The following is a 15,793-nucleotide window of genomic DNA, read 5'->3' on the forward strand; positions in this document are numbered from 1 at the left end:
ATTTTAATTTATCATTATTATAACTTTAGAAAATAGTTAATTACTTTTTTTGTAATATTATAATTTAATTCTCTCATATAATATGTAATAGTAAAATAATATTTATTAAAAAATTAAAATTGAAGAATTTCATTTATTTCGAAAATCAGTAGTACCACAACATGTAGATGTCGCTGTTTAAAATGGCGGTAAATTTAATTTACAAATTTAAATTAACTTTTAAAAAATTAATATTATAATAATATTAGAATATAATACGTATATCATTCTTCGTGAAATTTTCATTCAAAATTTTTTTCGAATCCTATATGGAAATAAAGACATACGTGTTTTTTTATTTAATGAAAATTATAAGTTATGATTTTTTTAAATCTTGCCACTTTTGAAACGCGTTTTTCTCTGTTTTACTTGAAGATTAAAAATAAAATAATATGTGAAAATTATTTGTTTTTTCTTGAATATTTCAAATATGTAATAAAAAAAAGTAACGTTAATTATAGGAAAACGTTTAAATATTTGTGACCTGGACAGTTAAAAGGGACCTTTTGTCCGAAAAAATCGATTTTTTTTATTGGTGATTCTGATAGAGAAAACTTTTTTCTATCAGAATCACCAATCAATAAAAAATTAATTTTTTCGGACAAAAGGTCCCTTTTAACTGTCCAGGTCACATTTATTAATTAGTAAATGAAATAAAAAATAAATTATTAAGAATGTTAGGCACTATTTTTGGAAATTAATCTTAAATACTAATGTTGGTAAAAATAGAACAAAAATTCTGTAGTATTGAAATATATTTATTCAAAATGTATTAAATAATAAGAAAGAAATTTTCTTGAAATCGCAGATTTCGATAAAAATTTTACATATTTTTTTTAAAGTATTACATATTATTATTATTATTATTATTATTATTAATGAAAACAGAAAATATACAATGAAATATTTTCTAATAACGGATTCTTAACGAATGAATCCTTTATGATAATGTCGAATTTAAAATTTTTTTTCAACAAATACCATCTACAACTTTTACACTATTTTTAGTAGAAGTTATTCTTTTCAAATATTCATCAATAAATTAAAATACTCCCTTATTTTTTTCTTTAGGTTAAAAGAAATCGTTTTTAAATATAAAATTTAAAAGTATTAAATTGTTCATTCAACATTTTTAACAAATATAGATATATGACGAACAAAGACTGAATAATTCGAACAAATAGAAACAAATAAACACCAAATTATACATCATATTTTAATTTACTTTTTAAAAGTAATCACTTTTCAAGTACACTGGACACAATACTTGAGAAATTCTAGAATTTGCGTCCCTGTAAAAAATGAATAATTATTGATAAAGTAAATAATATTTGTTACAATTATAAACATATATATATATATGTTTTTTTTTAATATTCTTACCCATCAATCATTTAGAAACTTTTAAATTGCCAAGATGTTTGTAAATAAATATAAACTCATTGTCAGCAGAAAAATCACAAACAACATACAATGTTTTAAAATAAAAACTTGCGAACGGATTGTAATCATTGAAAATACAATTTGCAGAAGGAAATTTTTTATCAACAATTTCTTTATCTTGATTTCCCTCCATTTCATTGTAAGATGTTATCAACACTGGACATTGTCCTTTATTAAAAATTTCTATAGATTTTTCCCAAGATTTATAAGCGTAAAATCCTGGATTGAAGCATGCAATCATGTCTGGTTTTTCAAAATTTTCACTATCGCAGTATTTATGATATTCAATCATTATTGTTTCAATAATGAATTGTCTTTTATTTTTCTTGCAGAGTTTACATTGCTTTTGCATTTTAACACTACCCGGCGGAATAAATTCAAGTCCAATTAAAACAATTTTAAGTTTATTTAATTGTGGCAAATAATGCAATATTGCTTCCCAATCGTTAAAAATTTGTTCATGTGTTGATGCGCCAACAACATGAATTGTCATAGAATTCAAATTGAGACTCAATTTCTCCATAGCAAAAAGTATTGTCAGTGAAGAAGAATACTTGCTTGAAAAATAGGTATTAAATGCAACTCTCTTTTCTATAGAAAATAAGTGAAATGAAACCTTTGAAAAATATCGCTCAAAAAATTTAGTCATAGAATTCGGTAATTTTTCAAATTCAGTTTGTACAGGTAATTTCATCTCGTCTATTATATCCAATATCAATGGAGGAACAGTTTCATAAATTCCACATGGCGAATAAAGTGTTGATATAAATTTAAAACATTGATTTTCATGACTTGGATCATTTATATGCATTTCACAAAAACTGGATTGAGGACATTTTTTGCAATTTGTAAGAAGATGAGGATTACATTCGAAGCAAACAGCACAAACTCGTGGAGAAGAAAACATTTGTAATTCATAATATTTCAATGGTCTTCCAAGTAATTCCATGGCTCTATCTGATAAATCCTTCTAGAAAAACAAAAATTTATATTCAAGAAAAATTATTCCTTTTGAAAAAAAATATATGATTTTTTATGCTTACAATTAATTTAAGACCTTTCATTTGACTTATTTTTTTAAATGACTTTCCAAAAGTAGTTTCTAATCCCGTGGGGAATTTCCCTAAGAAAATGGAAAGCATTTCTTCTACTCCATTAAAAGCATTTGAAACTTTAAGTGATTCATATAAATTATTCACTTCCAATTCTTTCTTTATTTGACGTATGACTTTACAAATTTCTTTATGACTTGACCAATCCTTTAACTGATGTTCTTTAGAACAATAAGCGATATCATTTCGCAAGCACCACACCGTTTTAAATTAACTTTTTCGCCAAAAAAATTGCAAACATGACATGCGTTTGGATGAAATGTTTTATGAAATACAGATTCAACATCTAACATGTTAAAAAAACTTGGATCAATTGATTTATAAAATTTGGCATATTCTTCATTATATGCCATTTTTGTTATTTCTAAGTTAACAAAAATAATATCAGAGAAAGAAAATTTAATATTCTTTCATTCAAATCTTAAACGAACACAACACAACAAGAACAAGACAATCGAATAATTCAGGCCAATTCTTGATACTATTCTTGTTACTAAATGTTTACTGTTTCCTGTTACTGATTTGTATATTATTTTACTTCTCAAATGTTCCCATATGTTGTAAGCTTTAAGTTGGTTCTACAATAAGCGCGTCGGACGTGGACGTGAACGTGTGCCTAATGAGAGAGAGGGGTATAGATGTACATCTTCGTACCCCTCTCTCTCAAGTCGGTTCTCCAATGGGCACGTTTGTAAGCGAACGTGAACGTGTACGTGCTGACGTCACAATGTTGTGCAAGTGGGTATCGTCAGCACGGTACGTACACGTTCACGTACAAACGTGCCCATTGTAGAACCGACTTTAGGGTGGGGAGGTTGGACTCATCAGGGACGTATCGCCTTCACTCAGCTCCCCCCCATTCAGTGTTTGAAAATTTGATTATCAACCCGGTATATTACTTCTAAATGTATTGCTTAAATACTAGATACTTGTCTTATTTTGTATTTATCCATTCCTCTATTATTCTGTCATTTGTATGCAGCTTTATGTACTTAATTTCATTCTTAATTTTAAGTTTAAATTTTGGATTAATTAAGTTTCCGTGAATTGATTATAACTACTTATGCCATTTGTAATTTTTGCATATTTATCTTAAATTTAAATTATTATTTATATTAATTATATATATATAAAACATTGTTTTTTTTTATTTATTATTTTTTTTTCTTTTCTTTCCCTGAATTACTATGAATTAACACATTATGTTCAATCAATTTGTGAATCTTTAATTATAACCCTGCCCCATTAAATTAATTTTTTAATTATTTCGTTTATTTATTTTAATTAACTTTACTTATTTCTACCTTAACTAATTAAGTTAAATTAATAAACCCCCCACCCCACACAGCACCCAAAATTCCCTGAAACTTGACAGAACCTCACATGGCGAGGTTAGGCAAGGTTCATACAAGTTTGTGTCGATGTTTAAATGTCCACATGAAAAGAATATTCATACGAAACTTTGAGGAAATATTACACATAAATATTCACGTGCAATGTTCAGTCAATGTTGTGTTAATATTGAAATTACACTTTCGCCTAGTTATAAAAGTTATAAAAATTTTATTTACTAATATAATAAGTATAGGTGAATATTGACACAACATTGACTGAACATTGCACGTGAATATTTATAGTGTAATATTTCCTCAAAGTTTCGTGTAAATATTCTTTTCATGTGAACATTTAAACATCGTCACAAACTTGTATGAACCTTGACACTGAAGTTTTCTAACGATAATAGGTGTTTTGACCGTTCTCGCATATAGTACTCAAGCATTTTATTGGTGAGGTTATACACCTCACACTAGTGAGAAGTTATAACATATAACGAGGAGTCCAACTATTTAGACTATTTATTTTGGACAGTTATTAAATCCGACAATTGCGAATTTATATTGGTCTTGATTCATCATATTTTTGGAATTTTATATATCTATATTCGTTATATGGAATTTAAACCGGCTGCGATAGTTAAATCATAAAACTCAATTTCAAGGAACAGGAATAACTGTCTATACAGAAGCGTTTTGTATGCAATTGTCATCTGGAAATTCATAGTTATTTAACAGTGGAAATTTGAAATACAACCTTACATTTTTTTTGTAAAATTTGTAAATTTCAAATACAAGGTCACATTTTATTTACAAGATTGTCTGGAACTCCAGGTACTGCCGTCCTTTATTTTACATTTTAACCTTATTTTCCTACACACAATACCCTTCTTCCCTGTGGGGAAACTATTAAATTAAATTAAATTTGTTATTCTCATAACTATGATTATATTTATTAAATGTAAACTGACTAAACAGTATATATCTCTGAATAATAATTTTTCTTATAAATAAAATAAAACCAAATTCTTGAGGTCCGTAAATACAATTAGTGAATTTCTCTCACATACCTTGTGACACAATACTTATATACATCATACTATATTTTATTTTTATTTTTCAAAAACACTACCTTTTACAGTTAAATTGATTCCTATCCTTTCACTTACCCATAGAGGAAAAAAAGTTTTATTTTATTTTTTGTTTTCTGAATTACATATGTATGATTATTTCTTTTCAATATAAATTTAAATAATTCAATTTATTGAGCCTGCTTGGCATTTGAGGCCGAGACCGTTTCCGGAATTGATATTTGCCGGCGTTTCTGTTTATCTTTTTATTTTTAGGTGCGCTCATGTCTCCAATCAATCCACGCAAATCACCTTTGCGTTCTTCTCCTAGCACACACCGTCCACATTGTATGATAAAGGTTCGTTCTACTGGAAGATCCATGAATATAAATAAGAGATCGCTGCGGATATTTCTAACCTCAAACCGGGGTCTGCTTTCAACATCGAAAAGCGTTCTAAAGTCAATATCGGATTAAGTGGGGATCCTCTTCATTCTTTTACATCCTCATTACACCTTCAACATTCCCCCATTTCCAACATCCCGATGGAGACCTGTGATATTACCCCGGTGGATGGGGTCGAGGCAAGGTCACCCCTTGCTTCCAATCCTCTTCCAGATCCAATTGAGCAAACGAACCCTATTCTTTTTGATCCTACTATTGAAACGTCGTCAGATCTTGCCATCCCACCTCTGTCCTCTTCTCAATCTGATTCAACAGATATACTTACTTCTAGGCCTGAGTCTCTTACTGATGAGTCACCCAACACCAACTCGGCCTAGAACTCTAATTCCGTTTCCTACGAACTTATCTGGATGAATGAGGATTTTAAAGAGGACCCTAGATTTTCCGAGGAGTCTCCTACCCCCTTTACCATTCTCGTTGAATCCACTCAAAATAAGAAAATCTGAAAATATAACCGTATTGCGTTCGCGGATTATCTGAAGTCGATCGTCAGTGACCCTCTTCGTACCATCGTCTCTAATAGTCTTTATCAGCTGCGCATTACTTCCAAGAGTTGGTCCCTAGCTAATTCTCTCCTGAACTCCACTCACTTGGGTAATAGCGAATATAGGTCCTTTATCCCCACGTCATTGGTCAGTCGTAAAGCGCTGGCTCATGATGTTGATCTTGGTCTGTTCCCTCTTGCTATAAGTGAAAAGCTTGAAGGGGAGTTCCGAGCTAAAATAATCTCTATTCGAAGGAAAATAAAGGACTTCAACGAGGTTTCTGGAATAATGGAATTTATATTTTCTGGTGTTACAATTCCGAACTTTATCCTCATCGCCAGAGTCTTATATAAGCTTACGCTTAGCGTCACACCACCTAAGCGTTGTTTTAAATGTCAACGTTTCAGACATTTCGCAACTCAGTGCAGAGCAACCCACTCCACTTGCGAATTCTGTTCAGAGCATCATGTCAAAAACAATTGTCCCAATCATAACAGATCTTTCCAGTGCTCAAACTGCATGGGCAATCACACTGCAGCTTCAAAGGAATGCCCTTACTTTAAGTATGAGCTTGCAGTGATGAGACACAGATTGGAGTTCAATGTGGGTTATGGGGAGGCTGAGGCCTGGCTATTGAATCACGGCATCTCTTGACCTGGATACCAGGTAGTCTAAGAGGAGCCGTTGACTTCTACTGGTCATAATCAGCGAACTACTGAGGATACGATGGCTGAGAATGCCGAAAGCAGACCAAATTAACCTAATATTACATTTTGATTTTGAAACACTGCCCATAAAAAGTTTTCTCATTATTTTCCTGCACACTTTATTTATTTATTTCTTATTTGTATATTGAATTATTTATTTATTTGTTTATTTATTTGTTTTCTGTTTGTTCTTGCTCTGCTTAAATCTTTGATCGCTTGTTTTACTGATTGATTATTTGTTTATTCTTCTTTATTTTCTCTTGACATATTCCGTGTGAATCATTTTGTTTTATTTATTGATTTACCTGTATTTTGGATTTATATTTTAATTTTTGTGCCCTCCTTTAGTTCAATTTGGTTTCTCATATGATTTGTCATGCAAGAACACAGACCAAAATATACAATATTTCTTTTAATTCTCTGGAACGCCAGAAGTATCCAATCGAAGAGACCACAGTTGGAAGCTCTTTTATGAACCCATGACCCTGATGTGTGCATCACGGAATCATGGCTCACATCCTCTTCGAACTTTGAAATACCGGGATTTATCTCAATTAGACAGGATCGTTTGACTGGCTGGGGTGGCGGAGATCTGATCTTGATTCGGAGGGAGATAGCCTTCCGTCTTACAAATATTTTCACCTATCATACTAGAAATCTTCAAATTGATGTTGCTTCTATCTCCCTCCGCACAATGTTCGGCACCACCCAGATTACATGTCCATATGTCCCTCCCGGTGGTGATATCTCTCGGGAGTCATGGTCTGAGATTATCGAAAAGCTGCCCATGAATGTCAACCACATTTTTTGTGGTGACTTTAATGCACATCATACATGCTGGGATGATCATACTTCGAATATCAGAGGGGATTCTCTGCTGACTTTTGTGTTGGACAGAGACTTACTCATCACTAACACTTCTTCCCCTACAAGATTTCGTGATGTTAATGTTTTGGGCTCCAATCTGAACCTTATTTCCTGTGCCCAAGAGCACTCTCCTGTCTACGTTTATAACTCTCTAGTTGACAATCTTAAGACGTGTCTACTGGAGTGCGGGGCATACGTCCCCCAGCCACGCTCATATAAACCAGCTTCACGTCCTCTCTGGTGGAATGAGCAGTGCGATGCAACTCTGGCAAGTCGAAGGGAGAATTATAACTGGTATCAGTCCAATCAATCGGCAGAAAATAGATCTGAATTTAAAAGACGGGACAACGAGATTAAGAGAATCTTGAGGGAGCAGAAGCATCTGGCCTTTAGGAACTACTGCGAAGGTATGTCACCCGTGGGAGGTATGTCGAGTCTCTGGCGTACACTCCGGGCCTTGTCTTCCCGCTCGGCCAGTCAATACCAATTTATCCTCTGATCCCACATCCCCTCTAATAAAGAAATTCAGGGACCAGCTGATTAGGGAGGATATTTCTCCGATGTTTATCCCGAGTCTGGATATTCCACCAGTATCCAGTTCTAACAGGATTCTTCCATTCACATCCAACGAATTTAAAAAGGCTCTTACCCCCTGCAAGCCTAAAGCTTCGCCAGGATTGGACGGTATTTCTGGGGACATGATACGCGGACTTGGGCCGATAGGCCTTGAATTTCTGCTGGTTCTGTTTAACCGTATGTTCCAGTTGTCTTCCTTTCCGGACTCATGGTTGAATACAAGAGTCATCCCAATTCCCAAACCTGGTGGAAAAGGTTTCCGTCATATTGCCATCACTTTAGTCTTTTCCAAACTATTTGAGAAACTTGTGCAGGGTAGAATGAACATGAAGTGGAGTCTAGAAGACTTCTTTCTATACCGATGTTCTGAATAGTTTCTCGGCTTCTCGTCATACTCTCGCCATCTCAATTGACATAAAGGGTGCTTTTAACAATGTTCGGCTAGACATTCTCAACAAAACACTTGTAAGATTTGGCTTCCACCCCAATATTATAAACTTTATTACCTTTATTATTTCCAAAAGATTTATATCCTTTGTCGCGGATGGATCTAACTTTAGGACTTGTGGCGTTGGCGTTCCACAGAGAGATGGAACTCATCCTTCCTCGTTGGATGATCTTGATTTTTTGCAGCAAGTTGGCAATGCAAACTTGCAATTTGGCATTGCCAACTTGCTGTAAAATTGTGGCAATTTGCTGAACTATCTGGGTACTCCTTTGCAGAACCTCTTCATAATAGGATTATTTCCTAAATTGCAATTTAAGACTAGTGAAATTGCTGAGCGGTAGGTATTTATGGTCCTGTACGAATTTGAAGATTCTGCGATGGATGTTAGAAACTCAATTGCTTCCTGGGGTGATGCGTTAAAAGTCGATATATTTTTCTCTCCACAGAACTTCCACCAGAGCCTCAATGGTTTTTCATATTGTTGATATGTTGCTTCAGATAGAGACTGAAGCATTATTGTTGCCGAGGACTCCGAGATTCCTTGTTTAAGAAAAGCTTCCCTGATAGCTTTCCTGCTACCATTGAAAGCTTCTCTGCCAATGGATGTTTCTCTCTGAAAGGACACATAAGAAGATCATTGCTTGGTTCCAATTAAATTGGTTTGTCCACTAACAGTGACTTGAATAAAGGGAACCATGACTGGGTAGGCCAATTAGGAACTAATACAACCCCTTCCGCTTTATCCGTAATAATTTTTTGTAAAGTTCTGAAGACTAGTTAAAATGGTGGGAACGCGTAAAACTTGTAACTACTCCATTGGATAGTGAAAGCATCAATCTCGAATGAATCTGGATCTTGTTTCCAGGACACAAATTTTTTACATTTCGTGTTTGATTTAGACGCGAAAAGATCTATTTAAAAACTACCGAATCTGTTTTTTATTTTTCCGAAAGCCCATGGTGCTAGTTCCCATTCTGTTTCTTTTGGCAGAGTACGCGATTCTCTGTCTGCTAATGAATTTTCGCGAGATGAGATGTACGAAGCGAAAATATAAAGTCCCTTTGTTCGCACCATTTCCAGATTTCCTTACATAAATTGGTTAGTTTTGGGTATTGGATGCTACCCATTCTATTTATGTAGGAAATTGCGGTTGCATTGTCGATTCTCAAAAGAATCGAGCTTGGTTTGAAAATTCTCGAGAAACATTTCAATCCGCAAAAAGCCGCGAGAAGCTCTAGTTGATTGATATGGAATTTACTTTGTTTATCGTCCCACCAACCGTGTAATTTGTTTCCGTTTGAAACTGCCCCCAACTTGATAATGAGGCGTCTGTAAAAATTTCAAGTTTGAAATTTGATGTTTTGATGGCTTTACTCGCGGATTGGATGTTTTTCGACCACCATTCAATGTTAGGCAACAGTGACGCTGACAAGGGCATTTGTTTATCAAAATTCCCGTTTTCTCTTATGAGGGCTAGGTATTTTTCTCTTTCGAGACTCTTCGTATAGAGTGTACCATATTTTACTGCGGGACATGCTGCGACAAGTGTCCCTACGAATTTTGCTAAGTGTCTAATTTTACAATGTTTTTTACATTGAAAAGATTCCGTGTGTTGAGAAATAGAATGCTTTTCCTCTTCGGTAAGTTCGACCGACATTTTTTCAGTGTTCCAAATAAATCCGAAGTATTTTATTTTTGTTGAAGGGGTAGTGAAGGATTTTTCTTTATTTATAATGAATCCTAAACTTTCTAATAATTGAGATGTTGTTTCTATGTTTTCCGAACATTATTTTTCGATTTACCGATTAGTAAAAAATCATCTAGATAAATTATTGAAAGTAGGGACTGCGACCTAAGATTTTCTGCTACGGCTTTCATAATTTTTGTAAAAATATAGGGGGCTGTACATAAGGCGAAAGGAACGCAAAGAAACTCGTACAATTTCCCTTTAAACGAAAACCTAAGATATTTTCGGTCTGACTCTGCTATTGGAATTGTATTAAATGCGTCAGACAAGTCTAAGGTTGACAGAAGTGTATTTTTAAAGAGCATTCTGGAGACTGTTTTCTTGTCCTCAATTTTAAAACGTGGTGGGTCAAGAAATTTATTTAATTTCTTGAGATTGAAAATAAATCTTTTTTCTCCATTTGATTTTGCCGCTAGAAAAAAGGTAGAAATAAACTGTTTATTTGGTTTGCACCTAGAAATTACCCCTTTTTTAATTAATAAGTCAATTGCGATTTCTCAATCGGTCTCTTCCTCTTTCTAGAAGTGGACTTCCTTTGGAGGTTGCTCTTGCCAGGGCTGCTTTATTAAGGAGATTTTATAACCTATGACGCATTGTTAGATAAATGTGTCACTTGTTAATTTTAACCAATTATTGTAAAACAGTTTTAATCTACCTGAAGTTGTACTCACCTCGCTTATTGGCGTGGTTTCCTTCTCGTTTGGTGAAATTTCTGGGATTTTTGCCCCTTCCTCTGGTACGGCTTGTAGTTCTTCGTGAAGGGTCTCCTGAAGTTTAAATGGTTATCTTAATAACCTTGATGTTTTTTAGAGTCGCCGGTTGTTCTCGGTGGACGCGACGTGCTTGGTTTCGTGAGATCTTTACCAGATCTTTCTGCCGCTTTCAGTTTTTCTGCGAAGTTAGACCCAAATAGAAGAGTTCTCGTGATCTTTTCGTTTTTCTTTTGTCGATTGAATGGGTATGCTTACCCATGTCTTCACTTTTATTTAATTTATTTAAAATTTACTATTCTTTTCTCGACGTGTGTTGACCGGATCGCACAGAAAAGCGTAATGACGGTGCAGCAAGAGGAGCGCCCACTGGTTACAAAGGGATGTAAACTTTTGGCGCTTACTTTAAAATCTGTGGATCGGATCGAGCAACTTGCGTTACTACATTTGATGTAGAGGATGAGACCACGTTGCATAATCTATCTCATGCACTGTTTCCATATTTGGATTAAAAATCAATTGGTACCATTGATTGTTTTGGATTTTTTCATATCGAAATTAGTAAATTCCTTTCTGTTTTCAGAAAACAATTCACATTCATTAATATAATGAGCTATTAAACTTTTTTCGAAACCACATTTACATTCTGAGGAAAAATTCCAATTCATTCTCATAAAATGTTCACCAACACAAACGTGACCCGTCCTCAGTCTTGTTATCAGGTTTATTGCTCCCCTCGACAAGTCGTACACAGAGAACCAAGGTCTTTCTGTTTTTGTCGTAACGTAGTCAAAGTATTTTTGTCTTGTTTTAATTTCTTCAAAGAATGGCCATTGAGTGTCGATCGCCGATTTGTAATCTCTATCTAACATTCTTTTTATATCTTCTTTAAATATTTTAACTTTAATTCCGACTTCAAAACTCAATGCCATTCTTGCAAGTCTATTAGCTTCTACATTTCCCGCAATTTGCGAGTGTGAAGGAACCCAGAGGAATCTGACATACCAACCACTTCGCTTTAATTTCGAAATCAACTCTACTATTTCAAATATTACAGGACTCGAGTCTGAATTCTCAAGTCGTTTCCAAAAATTTTAGTGCCCTAAAAATTGCATTTGTCTCAACTACTAGAGCTGTCGAACAGCCGATTAACCTCGTACTCTGCCTGACATTTCTAGAGGGAATATAAAAACTTGCGCTCACTCTGTCTCTGACTTCTGAGTATGATCCATCCGTGAAGATTAGGTCATACTCCGGATAGTTTCCTCGAATATGCTCCTGTAATTTATTTTCTAGGTTCTGGGCCGATCTGAGTTCGTATCCAGTTTCTATATCACATAATTGATCTAGGTCTAAGATCATCCTGTTCCATTCACTATCTATGATTTTTCCTATTGGATTTATTGATTAAATCATAGATTATCTTTTTATATATTTCGGCGGGTTTTTTGTGGACTCGAGCTTTTCAATCAATCCCCGTAATCTTGAAATGATCGGATTATCAGTCCAGCTCGCGATCCTGAGAATATTTTTATTGAGCAAAAAGGATGAATTTTATGAACTGAATTTTATCCAACACTCCCAGGACCGACCCACTCGCCCCTGCAAACATTACCGCCGCCCACTCGATAATCGCCCTTCTCCATCCCTTATAGACCATGAGCAATGTTTCTGGGTTTGCTCCATATGTTACCTTTGCTAGTGCCTTATGTAGGATATCCGTGCCTGTTTTTTTAATAGCTTCCTCGCATATATCCGTCTACCAAGTGGGGTTTACTCTCGATGTTTCTTTTTTGGTACTTGGAATATATGCTCCAGAGCTACTCAGACTATTGACTATCATGGAGGTTATGTTTTCATATTTCTCCAAGGGGTCCTCATTCTCCCTATCAATATCCGATAACTTTCCAGAAATTGTCTTATTAAACCTAACCCAGTCAACTGTATCCGTTCAGAGCCTATTAGAGCTTAAACAAAGTCTATCCATTTTTAAACGAATTGTTATAAAAATATATTTGAAGTGTGTGAAAAGAGTGATAATGATGAGTGAGGGATGTGAGAGGGGAAGGTTGATTGTGGGGGATAGAAAGAAGAAGTGTGGAGAGACAACGCGCGTCGGTTTGACGTATGAGGAGAACTGTAAAAGTAACACAGGCCTACAAATTTTAGACCCAGAAACCGGAATAGTCATTTCCGATGTAATTTATCACGCTAAATCCAAAAATGACAAGCAAATTGCTCTATCACGTCAGCGTTTTGAGATATTCTAACCTAAAAGTGTAAAAAATGCCGTTTTTGGCAATATTTGATACTCTATAAAATCGACAAAAATTTTGTTTAATCATTCGTCCAAATTTCAAAAGAAAGTATTATATTTCCCCTTTCAAAATTTTCTTGGCTCGATCTGATCCAATTTTTTTTCTCTGAGATACAGCCATTTGCGTTTTACATTGCATGAACTAAAATCCCTTTAAAAAAGAAAAATAAATTGCGAAGTACTCATGGCACTGAAAATTGTTACTCAGGGGGTTTTAAAATCGCTAATTACGAATGTGATATCAGATTCAAAAATCTGACATTTAATTCGTAATCAGCGACCCTAAAAACCCCCAAGTAATATTTGTTCGTCAGTGTAATCAGTGTTAGTGGGGTTGAATTTTACCGTTTGGTAGTTTTCCTCCTTATCTGGTACTATACCTGTTTGCTTGTCTTCCCGTGATTTTAGTTCCCCCAGTAAGTGTTCCCTTTTAGAATGTCCCAGTTACTTGCCTGCTTAATCGTCCGTCAGTTCGTCTTGTGTAACCATACTGTTTTCTGCAATCAGTAATTGTAGCTGTTTTAGATTAATTTGGTCCGAATAATATGTCACTGTGCTACTGTTAGTTAATTGTGCAGACCTTTCATTTTGTTTCCCTGAATTTATATTACAAACACTCCGATGGAAAAGCCGTCGTTAAATATTGGAGATGTCAGAATACATCTGAATGTGGAGCTCGAGCTATAACAGTTACTGTTGGGGACACTGTAACAATACGGAAAGGGTGTAAACCTGAGGACCACACTCATGCTCCGAATCGCGAAAAAGTTACTGCCTTGAGGGTTATTGCCGATGTCAATAATGATGCCACTGAACATCCGGAAATACCACCGGCTCAAGTCTTGCGATCTCGTTTACATGAGGTGCCATCAGCAGTTTTGGCAGAACTGCCAGATCGCCAAAATGCGTGCAGCGAGAACGGTTAAAAGACATGCCGTCCAACCCTCAAGATATGGATGATTTGCGTGAAATTCCAGAAAAATATAGAAAAACTGTTGCTGGAGACACTTTTTTAAAATATGATTCGTATGAAGATGAGGATTATAATTTAGGTTGTGGCCGAATTCTAATATTTTGTACTCAGGAAAATTTGAAAACTCTAGCAAAATCTCCAATATGGTACGTAGATGGTACTTTCAAGACATCTCCGGTAATTTTTTTTTCAATTATTTGTCATTATGGGATAAGTGGTTCAAATGAACAAAGGCATCCAAGAAACTTTTGCTCTTCCCTTTGTATATGCTCTTCTTGAAAGCAAAGAGCAGACAGCGTACTCAAAAGTTTTCCAAATTACGCAAGAATTAATTCAAAAAAATAAAATTCATTTTATTCTGCCGCAAATTATAATGTCAGATTTCGAACTTGCCATTGTCAATGCTGCTGAAGACAATTTTGGAAAAATTGTTCGTTGTTGTTTGTTTCACTTGTGCCAAAACATCTTCCGAAGAGTACAGAATGAAGGATTGCAACAACAATACAACGACGAAAATGATCGCAGCATCAAACATGCAACGCAGATGATGTGTGCTTTGACATTCGTTCCGCCAAATAGAGTTTCTGAATTCTTTGATATTCTTGTGGATGATATACCGGAAGATTTTGACCACGTAGCTGATTATTTTGAGGTAAAAAATATTAAAAAATAATTTAATAATTAATTTTATTCTATTTATTTAATACTTACTTATAATTGCATTTTGAAGGTTACATATGTTCGCGGTAAAGCAGCTCGAGGGAGAAGAAGGGCAGTGAATGTACGCTACCCTCCCAAAATTTGGAATCAATATGATGCGGTTCTTCAAAATATTTCACGAACGAATAATGCCTCAGAAGGTTGGCATAATCGCTTCCGAGTAGTAACAGGGCGAGATCATCCGAGTTTGTACGCATTTTTTCGTGAACTGCAGAATGAACAAGGAGACACAGACACAATGTTAAGACAGCTTTCGATTGGACAAATAATTAAAAAATCCCGGGATAAAAAAAGGCAGATGATGGAAGACCGAATTTTTAATATCGTCAACAGTTATGAAACTTTTCTTCAAAAAGATAACATTTTAGGATACTTGAAAGCCATCGGCTATCATTTACTTTTAATAACAATTTTTTAAGAACTTTGGAAATTTTTCACTTTTGGAAATTTTTTTTAATTTTGGAAATTTTTTACTTTGGAAATTTGTGTCCTTTGGAAATTTTGTATTTTGGAAAAAATATACTTTGGAACTTTTAAGTTTTGGATATTTTTCTTGGCAATTTTGGATTGGCAATTTTTTTTTGGCATTTTTGGACCCCAATCAAATTTTGTTATAACTGCTATAGATTATTTAAAAAGTATATAATGAAAAATCCATGTTTTATAATGAATCTTGTCATTGCAAATTACTTGTTTTAGTTAAAGACTGTAAAGCTCAAAAATAAAAAAATTAAGAAAATTTTTTGTAAAAGTAGGTAACTCAACAACAATTTTTTTAATA

The 15,793-nt window shown here is 34.4% G+C and overlaps 2 protein-coding genes across 2 annotated transcripts; one reads left to right on the plus strand and one right to left on the minus strand.

Annotated features, from left to right (window-relative positions):
- Positions 1 to 965: 965 nt before the first annotated feature.
- On the minus strand, positions 966 to 3,064 carry LOC127279448 (uncharacterized). Its single transcript, XM_051301795.1, has 3 exons — positions 2,526 to 3,064; positions 1,423 to 2,452; positions 966 to 1,331 (listed from the first exon to the last, which is right to left on the minus strand). Exons 1-2 carry the CDS (start codon positions 2,622 to 2,624, stop codon positions 1,430 to 1,432), a joined length of 1,122 nt encoding a protein of 373 aa, XP_051157752.1. The 5' UTR covers positions 2,625 to 3,064; the 3' UTR covers positions 966 to 1,331; positions 1,423 to 1,429.
- A 5,511-nt stretch (positions 3,065 to 8,575) lies between these two features.
- On the plus strand, positions 8,576 to 15,485 carry LOC127279449 (uncharacterized). Its single transcript, XM_051301798.1, has 3 exons — positions 8,576 to 12,352; positions 12,960 to 14,944; positions 15,023 to 15,485. The coding sequence occupies exons 2-3, from the start codon at positions 14,516 to 14,518 to the stop codon at positions 15,428 to 15,430; spliced, it is 837 nt and encodes a 278-aa protein (XP_051157755.1). The 5' UTR covers positions 8,576 to 12,352; positions 12,960 to 14,515; the 3' UTR covers positions 15,431 to 15,485.
- The last annotated feature ends 308 nt before the right edge of the window (positions 15,486 to 15,793 follow it).

This window comes from Leptopilina boulardi, unplaced genomic scaffold (genome assembly GCF_019393585.1).
Source record: "Leptopilina boulardi isolate dan_hultmark-lab unplaced genomic scaffold, ZJU_Lbou_2.1 LbouV2_216, whole genome shotgun sequence".
Classification (NCBI taxonomy): domain Eukaryota; kingdom Metazoa; phylum Arthropoda; class Insecta; order Hymenoptera; family Figitidae; genus Leptopilina; species Leptopilina boulardi.

Excerpts from the sequence above, each read along its gene's own strand:
- LOC127279448 (XM_051301795.1), bottom strand. The coding sequence starts at position 2,624 with ATGCTTTCCATTTTCTTAGGGAAATTCCCCACGGGATTAGAAACTACT. Across the intron at positions 2,453-2,525 it reads TGAAAGGTCTTAAATTAATT|AAGGATTTATCAGATAGAGC; the intron begins GTAAGCATAAAA and ends TTGTTTTTCTAG.
- LOC127279449 (XM_051301798.1), top strand. The coding sequence starts at position 14,516 with ATGAACAAAGGCATCCAAGAAACTTTTGCTCTTCCCTTTGTATATGCT. Across the intron at positions 14,945-15,022 it reads ACGTAGCTGATTATTTTGAG|GTTACATATGTTCGCGGTAA; the intron begins GTAAAAAATATT and ends TGCATTTTGAAG.